Genomic DNA, 16,140 nt, shown 5'->3' on the forward strand with positions numbered 1-16,140 from the left:
ACAGACGCAGGTGGTGGCATCTGACAGTGCCGAGAATGGAGAAAGAAACAGCTACATGCGGTGAGAGTCTCTCGGTCTTTTTCTATGGACTGAGAAGAAGGTACTAAAAAGGGTCTGAAAACCCTCCAGGGATTGAAGACAAAGTTAGACAAGTTCCTGCTGAACCAGAACGTGTGCAGGTAGGGCTAGTCTCAGTTAGGGTGCTGGTCTTTGACGAGAGGGCCACCGCGTGAGCGGACTGCTGGGCACGATGGACCACTGGACTGACCCTGCTTTTTTTCAATATCTCATAGCTAAAGAGACCATTACTTTACTTTAAATTTTGGTGGATTCTATTTTCATAATGGCTGACAAAAACACCAAACAAACCATGAAGTCTAAATGATACTCTGCATGTGACACAAAAATACCTATCACCATCCGCCAAGCTCAGGGTATACGTTATCTAGGATTAGCGCATGAGGCTCCAATTCCAAACAGCTTAATCTGGCTCTTATACACCTCACGGTTCTGTGCGGTTTACAGGTCAAGAGTTACTAACAATGTAGCAGATCAAAGTCATAAGAATTTAACAGAAAATAAATTTCCAACAATTTCTAAAGCTAAGGTTAACCATGATGCTGTATTTGCCAAAAAGATATGTTTTTCAATATTTTTCTAAAGACTGAATACGATGCAGAAATTGATATATGAATACCAATTTCTTTCTCCCATAAAGCTGCCTCGAAAGCCAACGTTTTACCAAGGAAACGTTTATAGACACATCCCTTGACTAATGGAAAATCAAAGTGACTATACGTAAATGTTTCCTATCAACAAATTTGAAAGAATCAGAAAGATAACTAGGCAGCAATCCATTCAGACCCTTAAAACTCTTAATACATTAATTCACTCCTTAGTTATCGCAAAATTAGATTATTGTAACTCCTTATTAAAAGGAGTTTACCAAAAGGATATAAGACATCTTCAACTCATTCAAAATATTGCAATAAAGATTATTTCAGGTTCTAAAAAGTTTGATCATGTCACACCTCTATTACAAAATGCTCACTGGCTGCCTATATCTTACAGGATTAATTATAAAATAGCTCTCCTAGTCTTTAATACATTAAAAACCAATACTCCTGCTTTTATAGATAGGCTCCTGATTCCTTACAGTTCATCCAGAGTTCTCAGATCAGCCTCTCAATCTACCCTAAATGTTCCTTCTTTGAAAATCATCGGAACTCGCCGTGCTTCAATTTTCTCTGTTACTGCCCCAATGTTATGGAATTCTCTCCCTTTGTATTTAAGATTAGAACAAGATTTGCAAACTTTTAAAAAGAACTTAAAGTGTCTTCTTTTTAAAGAAGCATTTAACTGACAGTTCTCTTTTATAATAACATCAGTTAATTCCTTGCATAATAATATCAGTTAACTTCTTTTCCCTTAAATATAAACCATTATACTTTTCTAATGACCTTTTTTTGGCCTTTTTATTTTCCTTATCTCCCCAATGTGTTTTCCTTTTATGTACTCTTTAAACAAAAATTGTATTTCTTCCCCATTTTCCCACTGTTTCTAGTTTTCTTCTTTGTCCTAAGGATGTTACCCTTGTACGTTTAGTAGAATATTATGTATAAGTTAGTTTTTTTTTTTTTTTTTTAAATTCTGTTTTTATTTTTGTAAAACGCTTTCAAATTGGAAAAGCGTTTAATCAAACAATTTAATAAACTTGAAACTTGAAAACATAAGCAGCTCAACTTAAAAATCACTCTGCCCTCAACTGTCAGCCAACGCAATTTATAATAATACTGTGAGACATGGTCTGTTCGCTTCAATCCAAAAATCAACCGTATTGCAGTATTCTGAATGATCTGAATACTTTTTATATTTCACTTAGTGCCTGGTTTACAAAGCTGCGCGGTAATGGCCCCAAAGCCCATAGAGATTTAAAGGGCTTCTGGGCTGTTGCCACGTTTTGTAAAATAGGCCCTTAGAGATTGAGAGAAAAAGAAGATTACAATAGTTCAACAAACTCAAAATAAGAGACTGCACCATCAGTCTAAACAATGCAAAATCAAAACAGGACTTTACCGTTCTTAATTTCCATAAAAGGAAATTAGATTTTTTTCATCAAAGTAGTGATATGAAAATCAAAGGATAGTTTGCGATCAAGATTGACTCCCAAAATTTTGATAGTCGAAGAAATGGCATAAATGTTACCGTTCAAATTTAGAATAATAATAATTTTATTCTTATGTATCACCAAAGCCATAATAGTTCAAGGCAGTTTACAATAAGAAGAGCTGGACAATCATAGAAATAGTCCCAATGTGAAATCATCGGATACATGTATACAGAATAGGAGAGAGAATAAAGGATAAATCTTAGGTTACAAATCGGTTGAACAGTTTCGTTTTTACTAATTTTCTAAAACTAAGATAGGATGAGGAGTGAATAATAGCGTTACCCGGCCAATCGTTCAATTTGCCTGCCTGGAAAGCTAGAATGTCCTCCTTGATCATATCGGAAGGAGATGCCAAGAAAAATCTTGTTTTATCAGGATTAAGTTCTAACCTAAAATCACTCATCCAAGATTCCACAGCTTCAAGTCTTAGTTGACTAAAAGATAGAATTTCATTTGAGAAAAGAAGTCAATGGAATAATTATTGTAATGTCATCTGCATAACTATACAGCTTGAGAGGAGATTCGTAAACTGAGCGGAACCAGGTATAAATTGAACAAGGTGGGAGCCAAAGGTGAGCCCTGAGGGACCCCACACGCATTCCTCCATTTCTGAGAAAAGGAATAATCTAAATGTACTGGATAAGAACGATTTACAAGAAAACCACTAAACCAGTTCAAGACATTACCCGACACTGCAATAGCTCCTAAACACTGTAACATAATTTGATAGTCCACCAGATCAAAAGCACTACTGAGGTCAAATTGCATAATTAAGGCATTTGTACCCACACTAAACAACTGGTAGAGATAATCCAACAAAGAGGCTAACTCTGGCTCAGAACTATAATGCCTGATTGTGTATGACTCCTAGACCATTCAAACTTGGAAGACTCGAAGGACATTTTCCAAACTATTCTGAACCCAAGACCAACATCAAGACATTCAAAAGCAAATTAAGACGATCATGAAGGCAGGGTAAAGAACAAGGGAAAAGGGGCATAGAGGGACTATTTCATAAGAACAGCCTGGGTCAGACCAATGGTCCATCTAGCTCACTATCCCGTCTCCACAAAGGCCAATCCAAGTCACAAGGCAAAAACCCAAATAGTAGCAGCATTCCAGTGCTTCCCCCATGCCTGTCTCAATAGTCTATGGACTTTTCCTCCAGGAACTTGTCCAAACCTTTTTTTTTTTTTTTTAACCGCTCTTACCACATCCTTTCAAGAATGGAATGCTTGACTGTTTGGATATATTTTTCTCGTTAAGCAATGTATTACTGAGTAGAATGTAAATTTATGTGCTGTAGTTTTTTAAAATGGAATTTTAAGAAATAAAGCTAAAAAATATTCATTCAGAACCATGAACATGAAAATCATCCAAAGCTTCTTTGACGATGGCGGTTCCTTCCTTCTCCTCTTTGTAGTCTGCTTCAAGGCACCCTCACATAACTTTACTTCATTGGCTCTCGATCTGTTTCTGTATCTATTAATTCTGCAGCTCCTCCCTGGGAACTCCAGTCAGGCTCATCTCTGCTGTCCTCTTCCACCGACTCCAGTCTTTCTTCCTTCCCTCTTGCTATATTGTATGCCTGGAAGAGACTTCTCTGTACTTTCTGCTCCATCGCTAGCCCTGTTCAAAACCAGGCTAAAAGCCCACCTTTTTAAAAGAATAGAAACATGATGGCAGATAAAGGCCAAATGGCCCATCCAGTCTGCCCATCCGCAGTAATCATTATCTCTTCCTCTTTCTAAGAGATCCCACGCCTTCTTGAATTCAGACACAGTCTCTGTCTCCACCACATCTACCGGGAGACTGTTCCACTCTTTCTGTAAAAAAGTATTTCCTTAGATTACTCCTGAGCCCATCACCTCTTAACTTCATCCTATGCCATCTCGTTCCAGAGCTTCCTTTCAAATGAAAGAGACTCGACTCATGTGCATTTACATCACGTAGGTATTTAAATGTCTATCATATCTCCCTTCTCCTGCCTTTCCTCCAAAGTCTACAGATTGAGATCTTAACGTCTTATGATGAAGACCACCGACCATTTTAAAATCACTGTGTGTATGGCCTATGATTACTGCGCTCACTTGACTACTTGTCAGTAGCTTGAATTGAGTGGAGTGCTGTGTTCACCGAGGTCATTTTTCTGAAGATTTTTCTGGCAGTGATTTTGACGTCTTTGGATGAGAGTAGAGTATTTTGGGTTTTATTGATTCTGATCCTACTCTAGCCCTTGATAAAATTGTTTTCTGTGTTCAAAACTAATCTATTTCAAGAAATTGCCCCCAGTAGACTCCAGAGAGGTGCAGGTCACAAGTCATGGAACCATTGTGGCGGGGGGGGGGGGGGGGGGAGCCCATCAAAAGTCTGTCGGGTGGGTTTTGGCAATATACGAGGCACCACAGCAGCTAAAAGAACTTTTTGTTCTTCCTGGCTGGAGCTATTAAATGTTTCATCAAATGATGCCACCCACATGTTGGACTGATCTGTTTATTTGAATTAAATTATGCCTTTTCATATTTGTCCTGCTGACCCTGGGGAACTCTAGTTACAGATAGGCAGCTTTGTTTTACTGCAGAACTCCCCAGTTCAACAGGAAGGACAGGGCCCATCCCGGTTTTTGGGATTCAGCATAACTGAAGGTCCTGGGTTAACAAGAGGCGTGAAGGAGAGAGATCTGGGTGAGTGCATTGATGCATATACAGTGCATACAGGAAGTGATTTTAAAGCAAGGAACCTGGTTTAAGAGGGCAAATCAGGGCCCTACTCAGACTCTTATTTTACAAAGGCATAAAGGTACCAGTGTATCTTTATAAAAGTGGCAGAATCATAGAAACATGATGGCAGATAAAGGCCAAATGGCCCATCCGCGGCATCCACTATCTCCTCCTCTCCCTATTGGCTAAGGCTCTTAACATTTGCATGTCCTCTCCCTATTGGCTAAGACTCTTAACATTTGCATCTCCTCTCCCTATTGGCTAAGGCTCTTAACATTTGCATCTCCTCTTCCTATTGGCTAAGGCTCTTTACACCTGCATTGTGAGGTCATAGAGCTTTATGGTTATAGAAACATGATGGCAGATAAAGGCCAAATGGCCCATCCAGTCTGCCCATCCACAGTAACCATTATCCCTTCCTCTAAGAGATCCCATATGCCTATCCCAGGCTTTCTTGAATTCAGACAAAGTCTCTATCTCCACCACCTCTTCCGGGAGACTTTTCCATGCATCTATCACCCTTTCTGTCAAAAAATATTTCCTTAGATTACTAGCCCATCACCTCTTAACTTCATCCTATGCCCTCTCATTCCAGAGCTTCCTTTCAATTGAAACCGACTTGACTCATGCGCATTTACATCACGTAGGTATTTAAATGTCTCTATCATATCTCTCCTCTTCCGCCATTCCTCTAAAGCAGGGCTGCCCAAGTCCGGTCCTCGAGATCTACTGGCAGGCCAGGTTTTCAGGATATCCACAGTGAATATGCATGAGAGAGATTTGCCTGCACTGCCTTCTTGGTATGCAAATCTCTCTCTCATGCATATTCACTGTGGATATCCTGAAAACCCGGCCTGCCAGCAGATCTTGAGGACCGGACTTGGGCAGCCCTGCTCTAAAATATACAGATTGAGATCAAGTTTCAAGTTTATTACTTACTGTCTATCAAACATATCTAAACGGTTTACTATTGAATTGGTTATAAAAGATTTTAAACAATGATCTTTTAAGTCTGTCCCCATACGCCTTATGACGAAGACCAGGCACCATTTTAGTGGTCTTGGATTGCGCAAGTGCATGCGAAGATTTACCGGTAAAGTCCACGCCACCGTATCACAGCGCATACTTTTACACCAGCTGGGACTCACATCCAAGCAAAAATGGCTTTAGAAAATGATCTCCATATTGTAAACTACTGCCAGTCTTGGAACTGGATGAACTGCTAATTAACAGCAGGCCAGAGAGAAGCCATTTGAGTCTGGCAGCTGTGCATGCAGGAATGCCGAGGTCCTTCCTTCCTTCCTGCAGACATCTGGAATTCAGTCTCCAAGAGGCAGGGAAGGGAAAGCAGGAAGCAGGAGACAATCTTTTGCACAAGCTTGCCAGAAAAAAACGGCTCTTTCCTCTTCACTCCCTCACCCTGACAGACTCGCGATTCACTCATGCAGCACGGAGGTAGCTTCTGGCCCAGAAACTGTTCGACAGCCCTCTATGACGACAATTCAGTAGGAAACATCCATCCGATTTTTCATAAAATCATCATCCAGAAGGTGGAAGTAACAGACTTCCCAAAAAGTGCTCCTTATTCAGTGAAGAAGGAAATGTGGATGAATGAATCCCACTTCTAAAGTCTCTGGAGTTTTCCCTGTGCTTCTAAAGCCCTAAAAAAAACAACCACATTTTCTGCACAGACCTGGTCCAGCAAATGTCAGTTTGCATGTTTGACCTTTTCGGACTCTTTTCTTCTGAGAAAAACACAATATTTTCTTGTCCTTGGTGCTGTTAAACTAGTTTCCTTTAACCCATAATTTTTCACTGAAAACCCCCCAGTAACACAGACTGGCATGCTAGGAACTCAAAGCAGCCCTCCCCAGCACAAAAAAGTGCCCGTCTAGCTGGACAGTAACCTTTGATTTCTTCCAATTGCTTGTTTCTCCTTCTTATTTATTACGTTGATCCCAAAGAGCCCAGAACGAGTTACAGCTTTACCATACATCATAATTTCTGTACAAGTTTAAGAATTTTTATCCTAACTTGATACTTGCTGGGGCTAATGATAACAGACAGTTACTGGTTACAATTTGCTATAGTTATTCTGACGGTGGAAGGTTTTCAGTACAAGTTTTATCCTAATTTGACACACAGAAAGTTATCCTTATATACCAATATACATGTCTTTGAAGTCTAAGGGTTTAGGTGAACAGGGATGTCTTTATTGCTTTCCTAAACCTGAGGAGTCCTAGTCCCACTTCCCAAAGGACTTGCCCAGGTTCCTGTAGACCTCCCTTCAGTACTTCTCAGATACTTTTCTCTGTGGACAAGCAGGATAAGGTACCACACAGAGATGACATCACCTAACGGTGCCATCCCGGACTTGGTTCTCAAGAGCCGAAAGGCCTGGGAGTGGTTCTGAGCGTGTGCCAGTGTGTCTCCACCTAGAGCAGTGGTCTCAAACTTGCGGCCCGTCAGGTACTATTTTAAGGCCCTCGGTATGTTTATCACAATCACAAAGTTTCTTAATCATATGTCTCTTTAGCTATAAATGACAATATTATTATTAAGACTTAGCCAAAAGGAAAGATTTATAAACTATAAAGAATTCTACCTCATGCAAAATTGTCATTTCTTTAATAAGACATTAACTATTTTTTTTGAGGCCCTCCAAGTACCTACAAATCCAAAATGTGGCCCCGCAAAGGGTTTGAGTTTGAGACCACTGACCTAGAGGTACCTAAAAACTCCACCTGGCAGAATCCCAAAGAGCAGCAAGATTCCAGGGTTCTGACCCCCCGGGATAAGCAGTGGTTTTTCCCCAGATCTACCTTAGTACCTCCAGGAATTTCTCCAAACCTCTTTTAAACCCAGCTATATTAACTGCTTTCATCACATCCTCTGGCAACGAGTTCACTTACATGTTAAGGCCTGGATTCTCTAAACGGCACCAGTAAGCGCTCAAGCTCAGTGAAGAGCGCCATTGAACCGAGCCTAAGTGCAAAGCATTTTCTCTAATTTTTAAAAAAAATATGCTACTTAGTAACTGCACAGAAAAGATGAGATCATTTTTAACCCACCTATTTGCCTAGACAGGGTAGAGAAATACTGATATGTGACAACATGATGAACAGCGACTGCGCTCTCGTCACCCAGCTCTCCGCTCTTGCCATCCTCGTACTATATGGTACTGTATTGTATACAGAATCTTTGTATTGTATGTTGACTTATTGTATTGTATTGAGACCTCTTGTTATTCGCTGATTGTCCAGCCTTCTTACACTGTAAACCGCCTAGAAGTCGATTGACTATGGCGGTATAGAAAAATAAAGTTATTATTATTATTATTATCCTGTCCTCGGGTTTTATTCATTGTTCACCGTCCAGAAGAACTATTCTCTGCCTTCTTTTCTGCCCTTAAAGTCCAACTTCTCCACAGTGGGAACGTTAATCATTTTAAAACTAACCTTAAAATCTCTTTCTTTAAGGATGCTTTTGAGACTTAATCACCTAAGTCTTCCCCCTCTCCGTATCGTTCTTCCTATTATCTTCTCAAATTTTTATTTTACAAATTGTAAACACTCCCCTTTTTTCCTCTTGTGCCATGTCGTGACAATTCAAATTCACATATTTATGTCCTTTTCCTTGTTTTTAATCATCTTTGTTTTAAAAATTGTAAACCGTTCTGGCATTAAAGCGGGTTATCAAACCACAATAAACTTGAAACTTGATCTCTCTTGTGCCCCACAGCATGGCACAGAGCAAGTCTGACCCTATGGCTAGGAAAAGGGATTAAAAGCTGACAGCGCAGCTTCTGCTACTTGGGAAGAGCAGCTGTACAAATGTCTGCAGGTTCCCAGCCAGAACAGGAACCTGCACCATGAAATATCACCCAAGGTGTGTCTCCTGGGAACGGAAGGATGCTACACCCTCAGTCTCTTATCAGCATCTCAAGCATCCTGAGAGCCTAAAGGACAGGTAGAAGTGATTGGCCACCACTCCAGAAAACACAGCGAGACATCAAGGCTGCTCGATCAGAGTGTGGGGCAGCTTCCATCTTCCCTCCTCTCCCCAGAACACGATGTGCTTTGCATTCGATGAACCTAAGACACAGCTTTCAGAAGTTAAAACCTCATTCCTCAGAACAATACGAGCAAATCTTCTGAAAAGGAAGGACTTTTATATAAATATATATACATTTTAAATTAAAGTCGTCACATAAAATTCACTAGCTAGACCATGTTCAGCCTTCAGCTTGTTACAGTCTATTCCAAATGTACCAAACTACAATTTAACCAATGTTTAATCATGAAAAAATAATGTGTGACTGTTGGGCAGACTGGATGGCGTCGCTGGTTTTAAGAAAGGTTTGGACAAATTCCTGGAGGAAAAGTCCATAGTCTGTTATTAAGCCATAAGAACATAAGAACATAAGCAGTGCCTCCGCCGGGTCAGACCATAGTTCCATCCTGCCCGGCAGTCCGCTCCCGCGGCGGCCCAAACAGGTCACGACCTGTCTGAATCACCAGAAGGGGCTCCCTTGCCACCTTGGTTTCACATTTAAGTCCTATCTTCCCATCGAAGTCCTAACCCTCCGGTCTTGCACATGCACGACCTGTTGGGTTTCTATACTTATTACCTGGTTAGCTTTCTATACTTGTGTTACATCCCAGCTCCTCCCTCAGGAATCCGTCCAATCCCTGTTTGAATCCCTGTACCGTACTCTGCCCAATCACGTCCTCCGGTAGCGCATTCCAAGTGTCCACGACCCTTTGGGTGAAAAAAAACTTCCTTGCATTTGTTTTGAACCTATCTCCCTTCAGTTTCTCCGAATGTCCCCTCGGAGAAACATAACTTTTGCCGCTTTCCAAACTCAACTTGAGCAGGTCCACCACAGTGTGTTCAAAGCCCTAATCTGCCCTCACCTCCTCCAGCTCGTCCCATCCCTCCACTCCCTCCTCCTCTAAAGCGTCTCTGGATTACACAGCCTTTGTTGTGATGTTCCCGTCACTGGCACGTGAGCACTTTACTATTTACTACAACACAAAGTTTATGCAGGCCAACAGGAAATATCCTTCATCTCGTGGCCAGAGAAAGAGACACTTAGCATAAGCCAAAAGTGAACTGAGAGAATGTGGGCAGAAGGCAGGATGTTCTGGAAATCCCTTGAAAAGTTTCAGGTTCATTAGTCATTTCATATACCACCATCTAGGTGGTTAAAAATGGAAGCAAAGGAATCTACTATAATAAAACACTAGGCGCGCATGCGCACTCTTACCTGCGTGATCTGTGATCCCTGATCCGTAGGTCCGTGGCTAACGCTCCCTCTCTCGCAGACCGCAAGGTGATGTGCGGTCTTGCCGGCTCTGGCTCCCTTACCCTTCACAGGTCGTCGTCGCCCCTCCCCGGCACACCCGAACCCCCGTTCAGCCTCCCATCCGACCCTCCCACCGTGGTCTGACCCTCCCATCCGACCCTCCCTTCCCGCGGTCTGGCCGGCTCCCTTAGTCCCTTGCCGCCACCCCTCTTCCCTTCCCGCGGTCCCGACAAACCTCCTGACTCCAGCAGCGGCCACAGCACTCTAAACACGCTGCTTCGCGGCCTTCTACTGCCCTGATTTGCTCTGCCATGTCCCTGATGACATCACAGATGGGCAGAGCAAATCAGGACAGTAGAAGGCCGTGAATGTTTAGAGTGCTACGGCCGCTGCTGGAGTCAGGAGGTTTGTCGGGACCGCGGGAAGGGAAGGGAAGGGGGGGGCAACAAGGGACTAAGGGAGCCGGCCAGACTGCGGGGACGGTGCGCAGCAGCTTCAACAGCGTGTAGGCGGGCAGCGCGTGAAGGAGTTTGAATAGGTGGTAGCAGTTTCGCTGGAGTTTGAGCAGTGATGGCAGTTTCACTCAGAGGAACGGCTGGAGGGTATCGTGCCGGTGCTGCAGTGTCCCATGCAGGTAAAAATTCTCAAAGGAGGGGGAGAGGGAAAGGGGGCTGCTTTGGGGGAGGGGTGTGCTGGGAGGCAGACAGATTTGCTTGGGGGGGAAGACAGAAGGGGGCCACGGAGAGACAGTCAGAGAGGAACTGGAGGGGGAGAGGGAAAGGAGGCTGCTTTGGGGGGAGCGGTATGCTGGGAGGCTGAAGGGGGCCACGGAAAGACAGTCAGGGAGGAACTGGAGGGGGAGAGGGAAAGGAGGCTGCTTTGGGGGGAGGGATGTGCTGGGAGGCAGACAGCTTTGCTTGGGGGGGAGACAGAAGGAGGGCCACGGAGAGACAGTCAGAGAGGAACTGGAAGGGGAAAGGGAAAGGGGGCTGCTTGGGGGAAGGGGTGTGCTTGGGAGGCAGATAGCTTTGCTTGGGGGGGGAAGACAGAAGGGGCCACGGAGAGACAGGGAGGAACTGGAGGGGGAGAGGGAAAGGAGGCTGCTTTGGGGGGAGGGGTATGCTGGGAGGCTGAAGGGGGCCATGGAAAGACAGTCAGGGAGGAACTGGAGGAGGAGAGGGAAAGGAGGCTGCTTTGGGGGGAGGGGTGTGCTGGGAGGCAGACAGCTTTGCTTGGGGGGGGGAAGACAGAAGGGGGCCACGGAGAGACAGTCAGGGAGGAACTGGAGGGGGAGAGGGAAAGGGGGCTGCTTTCTAGCACCCGTTAATGTAACTGGCTTAAACACTAGTTTACAATAATCCAGTAAGTGAAAAGGCTCCACGGTCTTCCTCTGGAGCACCAAAGATGTACCAGGATATCCGATCCGTTCATCTATTCCTCCACCCCAGGGTTTCTGAGCAACTACCACTGTTTCTTCCTGCCTCTGCAGCTCAAACCCCTTCAGAGTCTCTACAGCACCTGGGCGTCAGCACCTCCCTGCTGCAGCGCTTCAGTTGCTCTCCACAACAGGAAGCCGGATGTCATGCATCACGGAGATCCCCCCACGAGGTTTCAAAGGAGCCCTTTCTGCATTAAACTGTACTTTGGAAATCCCTGCATAATATAATACATTCTCAGCATCAACATTAAAACACTGAGAAAACGTCTTCAAAACCACTTTGTCATTATAAGGGAGTTCTATAACCTGGGCACATGAATTTACACATTTGCTGTATGAGTAAATGCCCAGAATACAAAATGCACTTAGGTGCAAACAGCTGCTTAATTTGCACAGTGCATATTTGCAAGGGGTATGGCTCCCAAATAGGAGTGTAATTGCAGACAATACGATGAAACTTTCTGCCCAACGTATGGCAGCAGCCAAAAAAAGCAAACAGGATGCTAGGAATTATTAAAAAAGGGATGGTTAACAAGACTAAGAATGTATCGCTCTATGGTGCAACCTCACCTGGAGTATTGCGTTCATTTCTGGTCTCCTTATCTCAAGAAAGATTTAGCGGCATTAGAAAAGGTTCAAAGAAGAGCGACCAAGATGATAAAGGGGATGGAACTTCTGTCGTATGAGGAAAGAATAAAAAGGTTAGGGCTCTTCAGCTTGGAAAAGAGAGGGCTAACGGGAGATATGACTGAAGTCTACAAAATCCTGAGCGGAGTAGAACGGGTACAAGTGGATCGATTTTTCACTCCGTCCAAAATTACACAGACTAGGAGACATTCGATGAAGTTACAGGGAAATACTTTTACAACCAATAAGAAGAAATGTTTTTTCACTCAGAATAGTTAAGCTCTGGAATGGGTTGTCAGAGATTGTGGTAGGGGCAGATAGCGTAGCTAGTTTTAAGAAAGGTTGGGACAAGTTCCTGGAGGAAAAGTCCATAGTCTGTTATTGAGAAAGACATGGGGGAAGCCACTGTTTGCCCTGGATCGATAGCATGGAATGTTGCTACTCCTTGGGTTTTGCCCAGGTACTAGGGACCTGGATTGGCCACCATGAGGCTACTGGGCTTGATGGGCCATTGGTCTGACCCAATCCCGATTGCTTAGTGGCTGTTTCTATTCAGCCCTAAGTGGTGCCGCTGAAGTCCAAGAATAATTTTTTATGATTGGGAATTATTGTATTAACATAAATTGTCATTTAAGCTGTTCTGGGTTAGAAAAGTAAATAAACCTAAACCTATCCGAGTCACTGGAGGCCCCAGAGAGCAGCTTCATCAGTGGCATAGCGAGGGTGAGAGGTGCTCCTCCCCCGTCCCTGCCCCACCTTCCCTTCCCCCACACCTCTAGTTGAAGTTCTTGCTTGCAGAGGTTAACCACATGCTCCTCGCAACCCCGTTGGCTCTCCCTCTGACGTCACTTCCTATGCGCGGGAGAACCGACGGGGTCGTTGACCGCTGTCAGCAACAAATCCAACTAGAGGTCCGGGGGAAGGGAAGGCAGAGGGGTGCTGGCCCTTCTTGCCCCTCCCCCACTACGCCACCGAGCTTCCTATTAAAGACATTCATGTCACAAAGAGATTCTTCATTCGAGCATTACACTTACTTCTGCAAGAATTCCTCCAGGCCACAGAGCTTCAGAACATAGTCGTTCACGTCAATAGCACGCAGCTCGTCATGCGTGTAGCAGAGCGTCTGATAGATCAGGAGATCCACCGTCGAAGAACCTGAAAGGGAGATGGGCAGGAAGCAATCTGTACTCATCCTCTGGCTCCAGTATCATTTTGCCCTCACCACTGCTTGCCCTGTGCCCAGCACCAGGATGAGATGGTGGGTCTCTTTCCTGTCAGACTTACAATCACAGGTGAAGGTGAGAGGCTCTCTGAGGCTGTCACACACCACAGTCACTTTAAGGCTGACTCCATGGCCCAGCTGCTCTGGGCTCAAGTTTACGGGACTCCATACAAAACCAGTGCTGGGGTAATCTGTGGTGCTGTACCCAGAGCGCAAGCTGGGGGGAGAGACAGAGAGAGAGAAATAAGGTAGCATTCACTTGGCCTCAATTTTGTTATGCAAGAAGCCTGTAGGAACTTGGTGACAAACCCAAAAGAACTAGGTGGCAGCTCCTACTACGGCTGCCAAGCTTTTAGAAATCGTCTGTGGAACCCCAGCTGCCTTCGGCACATGGCGACAGGATCCAAGACTTGACACTGAGGGGTGCCCTGGGCAAATCCCACAGCTGCCCTTTGTAATCTCGGGCAAGGCACGTACCCCTCCGTCGCCTCAGGTGCAAATCACACTGCAAGGACTTTGGGTACCTGAATGTAACTCACCTGGAGCTTCTGCTGAAAACTGTCTGAGCTAAAGCCAAATTAATAACAGAAACTAGGGCAGATTAGGGAACGTTGAGGAAAAGAGTTTCTCAACTCAGTCCACAATAAATATGCATGAAAGAAATTTGCATAGAATGGAGGCAGGGTATGCAAATCAAGTTTATGCACCTTCAATGTGGATATCCTGAAAACCTGGCTGGCATGGGGGTTCTAGGAAGCCTGACCGTGGATTAAGTTGGTCCAATAAGAAGGATCCGTTTGCTCCTTGGATTCACATTCACTTGTGAGGGAAAAAAGCAGTCAGAAGAGGCTATTCCTTTGGTGGCCAGATAGATCCCCACCCAGTCCACAAGGCCGGACCCTATGCTGAGCTTTACTGGATCCCCGCAAGGCCCAGATTGAGGATACTGGACACTGTAGATGAATTTTCAGTTGTGTATATCTCCCCCAACACACATACAAAGCTCAGCATCTCCCCTCCACTGCCCCCTCCCCACAGTTCAGTATTTCTCTTTCTCTTTTCTACCTTGACCCCCCTCGTGGCCAGGATCTCTCCTCCTCTGTATCTTGATCACCCTTCTCATGGTCAGGATCTCCACTTCTCCTCTCTACCTCCCCCCCCCAGATGACCAGAATCTCACTTTCCCTCTGTATCCCACCCAGGTGGCTAGCATCTCCTCTTCCCCATATCACCTCCAGTTGGCCAGCAATTTCATCTCTCCTTCCATTCTACTATCCCATATCCAGCATCTGTCCCTCCCTGCAATTCTGGGCTATCGTCTTCCGCACTGGCCCCAAGCTTAAAGACGACTCTGTACTGTGCTGAAGCGCTGCCATGTCCCTCTTTGTAAAACAGGAAGTCTGCCTCAGACAGGGCCGGGGTAAGGCAGGACTCAAGTATAGGCTTTATGCTTACAGGGCCTATGCAGCACTCACTCTGGTGTAAGAAGAGGCAGGACCACTCCACCCCCTCAAATTCTGCCTCCCTAGGTAAATACTTAGCATGCCTGGTAAAAGATTTGGCCCCATTCCCTGGTGACATAAGGTGCAAGACAATGACAGAGGATAGGAGATGGGATTTGATATATCACTCTTCTGTGGTTACAGTCAAAGCTGTTTACATATTATACAGGGTACCCCCCAAAACACTCCTTGATTCTAAAGGGTTACAAAATCAAAACTTATTGGAATATGTTTCTAAATAAGATGACAGCAAATGAAAGTCCCAAAAAGCGCGGTTAGCGAGATCTTACACAATCGCTTGCACTTTCACCCTTATAAGCTGTGATTGGTGCAGAAGTTACAACCTTCAGACAATGCAACGCGACAAAATGACCAGCTGTTCCTCAAGTGGTCTCCGAGGTCACGGACATTACTGACTTTTTCCTTTGGGGGTACGTGAAAGACAGAGTGTAAGTACCTCCACTACCCACAACGCATCACTGAGTATAAACGCGCTCACGCCGGATACGCTTCGGAGAGCTCAATTATCACATCGATGTTTGCCGAGTAACAGGTGGGGCGCACATCGAGTGTATGTAATCAACAGATACCATATGAAATTTAGACTAATTCGGAACACGGCGGTCAGACTGATCTATGGCATGACCATGTGATGCCGCTCTACCACGAGTTGCATTGGCTCCCGATGGAAGCTCGAGTTTTGTTTAAATTGGGTTCTCTTTGCAATAAAGTCGTGTATGGTACTGCTCCGCTCTATATGGCCGACAGATTTCTTATAGCATCCGTTCAGGGTTGTAAAAGCAAGAAATTTCTTGATCATACACTAGCATTTCAGGCAGATTCCTACGGTAAAGAATTTCGATCGTTGTTGCTTGTTCTTATAAACAATTTAGAGCCAGTTGAAAACTTCTCTCTTCTCGAAATACTTGGCCAAATAGTTCTATTGTGTTTCCCTTGCTATCCTCTATAATAAAACCCTAAGCGCGCATGTGCACTTAGGGTTTTGTGATTCCTGCACCATGCTGTGTCCTTCCCTCGCCGTATTCCATTTTGGAACACGGAGGCAGGGAACACGCCGGCGACTCCATCCAACCGCCCTCACTCACCAACCGCTGCTGCTCCTCTTCAAAGCAGCCTGCTGAGGTTCGCCGAC

The 16,140-nt window shown here is 44.6% G+C and overlaps 1 protein-coding gene across 4 annotated transcripts in view; it reads right to left on the reverse strand.

The window, feature by feature from the left end:
* PIK3C2B (phosphatidylinositol-4-phosphate 3-kinase catalytic subunit type 2 beta) overlaps positions 1–16,140 on the reverse strand; it is a 93,216-nt gene that overhangs the window by 57,025 nt on the left and 20,051 nt on the right. For all 4 annotated transcript variants that reach the window (XM_033918035.1, XM_033918037.1, XM_033918038.1 and 1 more), the window contains exons 4-5: positions 13,548–13,702; positions 13,298–13,418 (exon numbers count right to left, since the gene is read on the reverse strand). In XM_033918035.1, coding sequence (XP_033773926.1) covers positions 13,298–13,418; positions 13,548–13,702 — 276 coding nt within the window. The remainder of the gene's footprint in view (positions 1–13,297; positions 13,419–13,547; positions 13,703–16,140) is intronic.

The sequence above is a fragment of the Geotrypetes seraphini genome, chromosome 13 (genome assembly GCF_902459505.1).
Source record: "Geotrypetes seraphini chromosome 13, aGeoSer1.1, whole genome shotgun sequence".
NCBI lineage: Eukaryota > Metazoa > Chordata > Amphibia > Gymnophiona > Dermophiidae > Geotrypetes > Geotrypetes seraphini.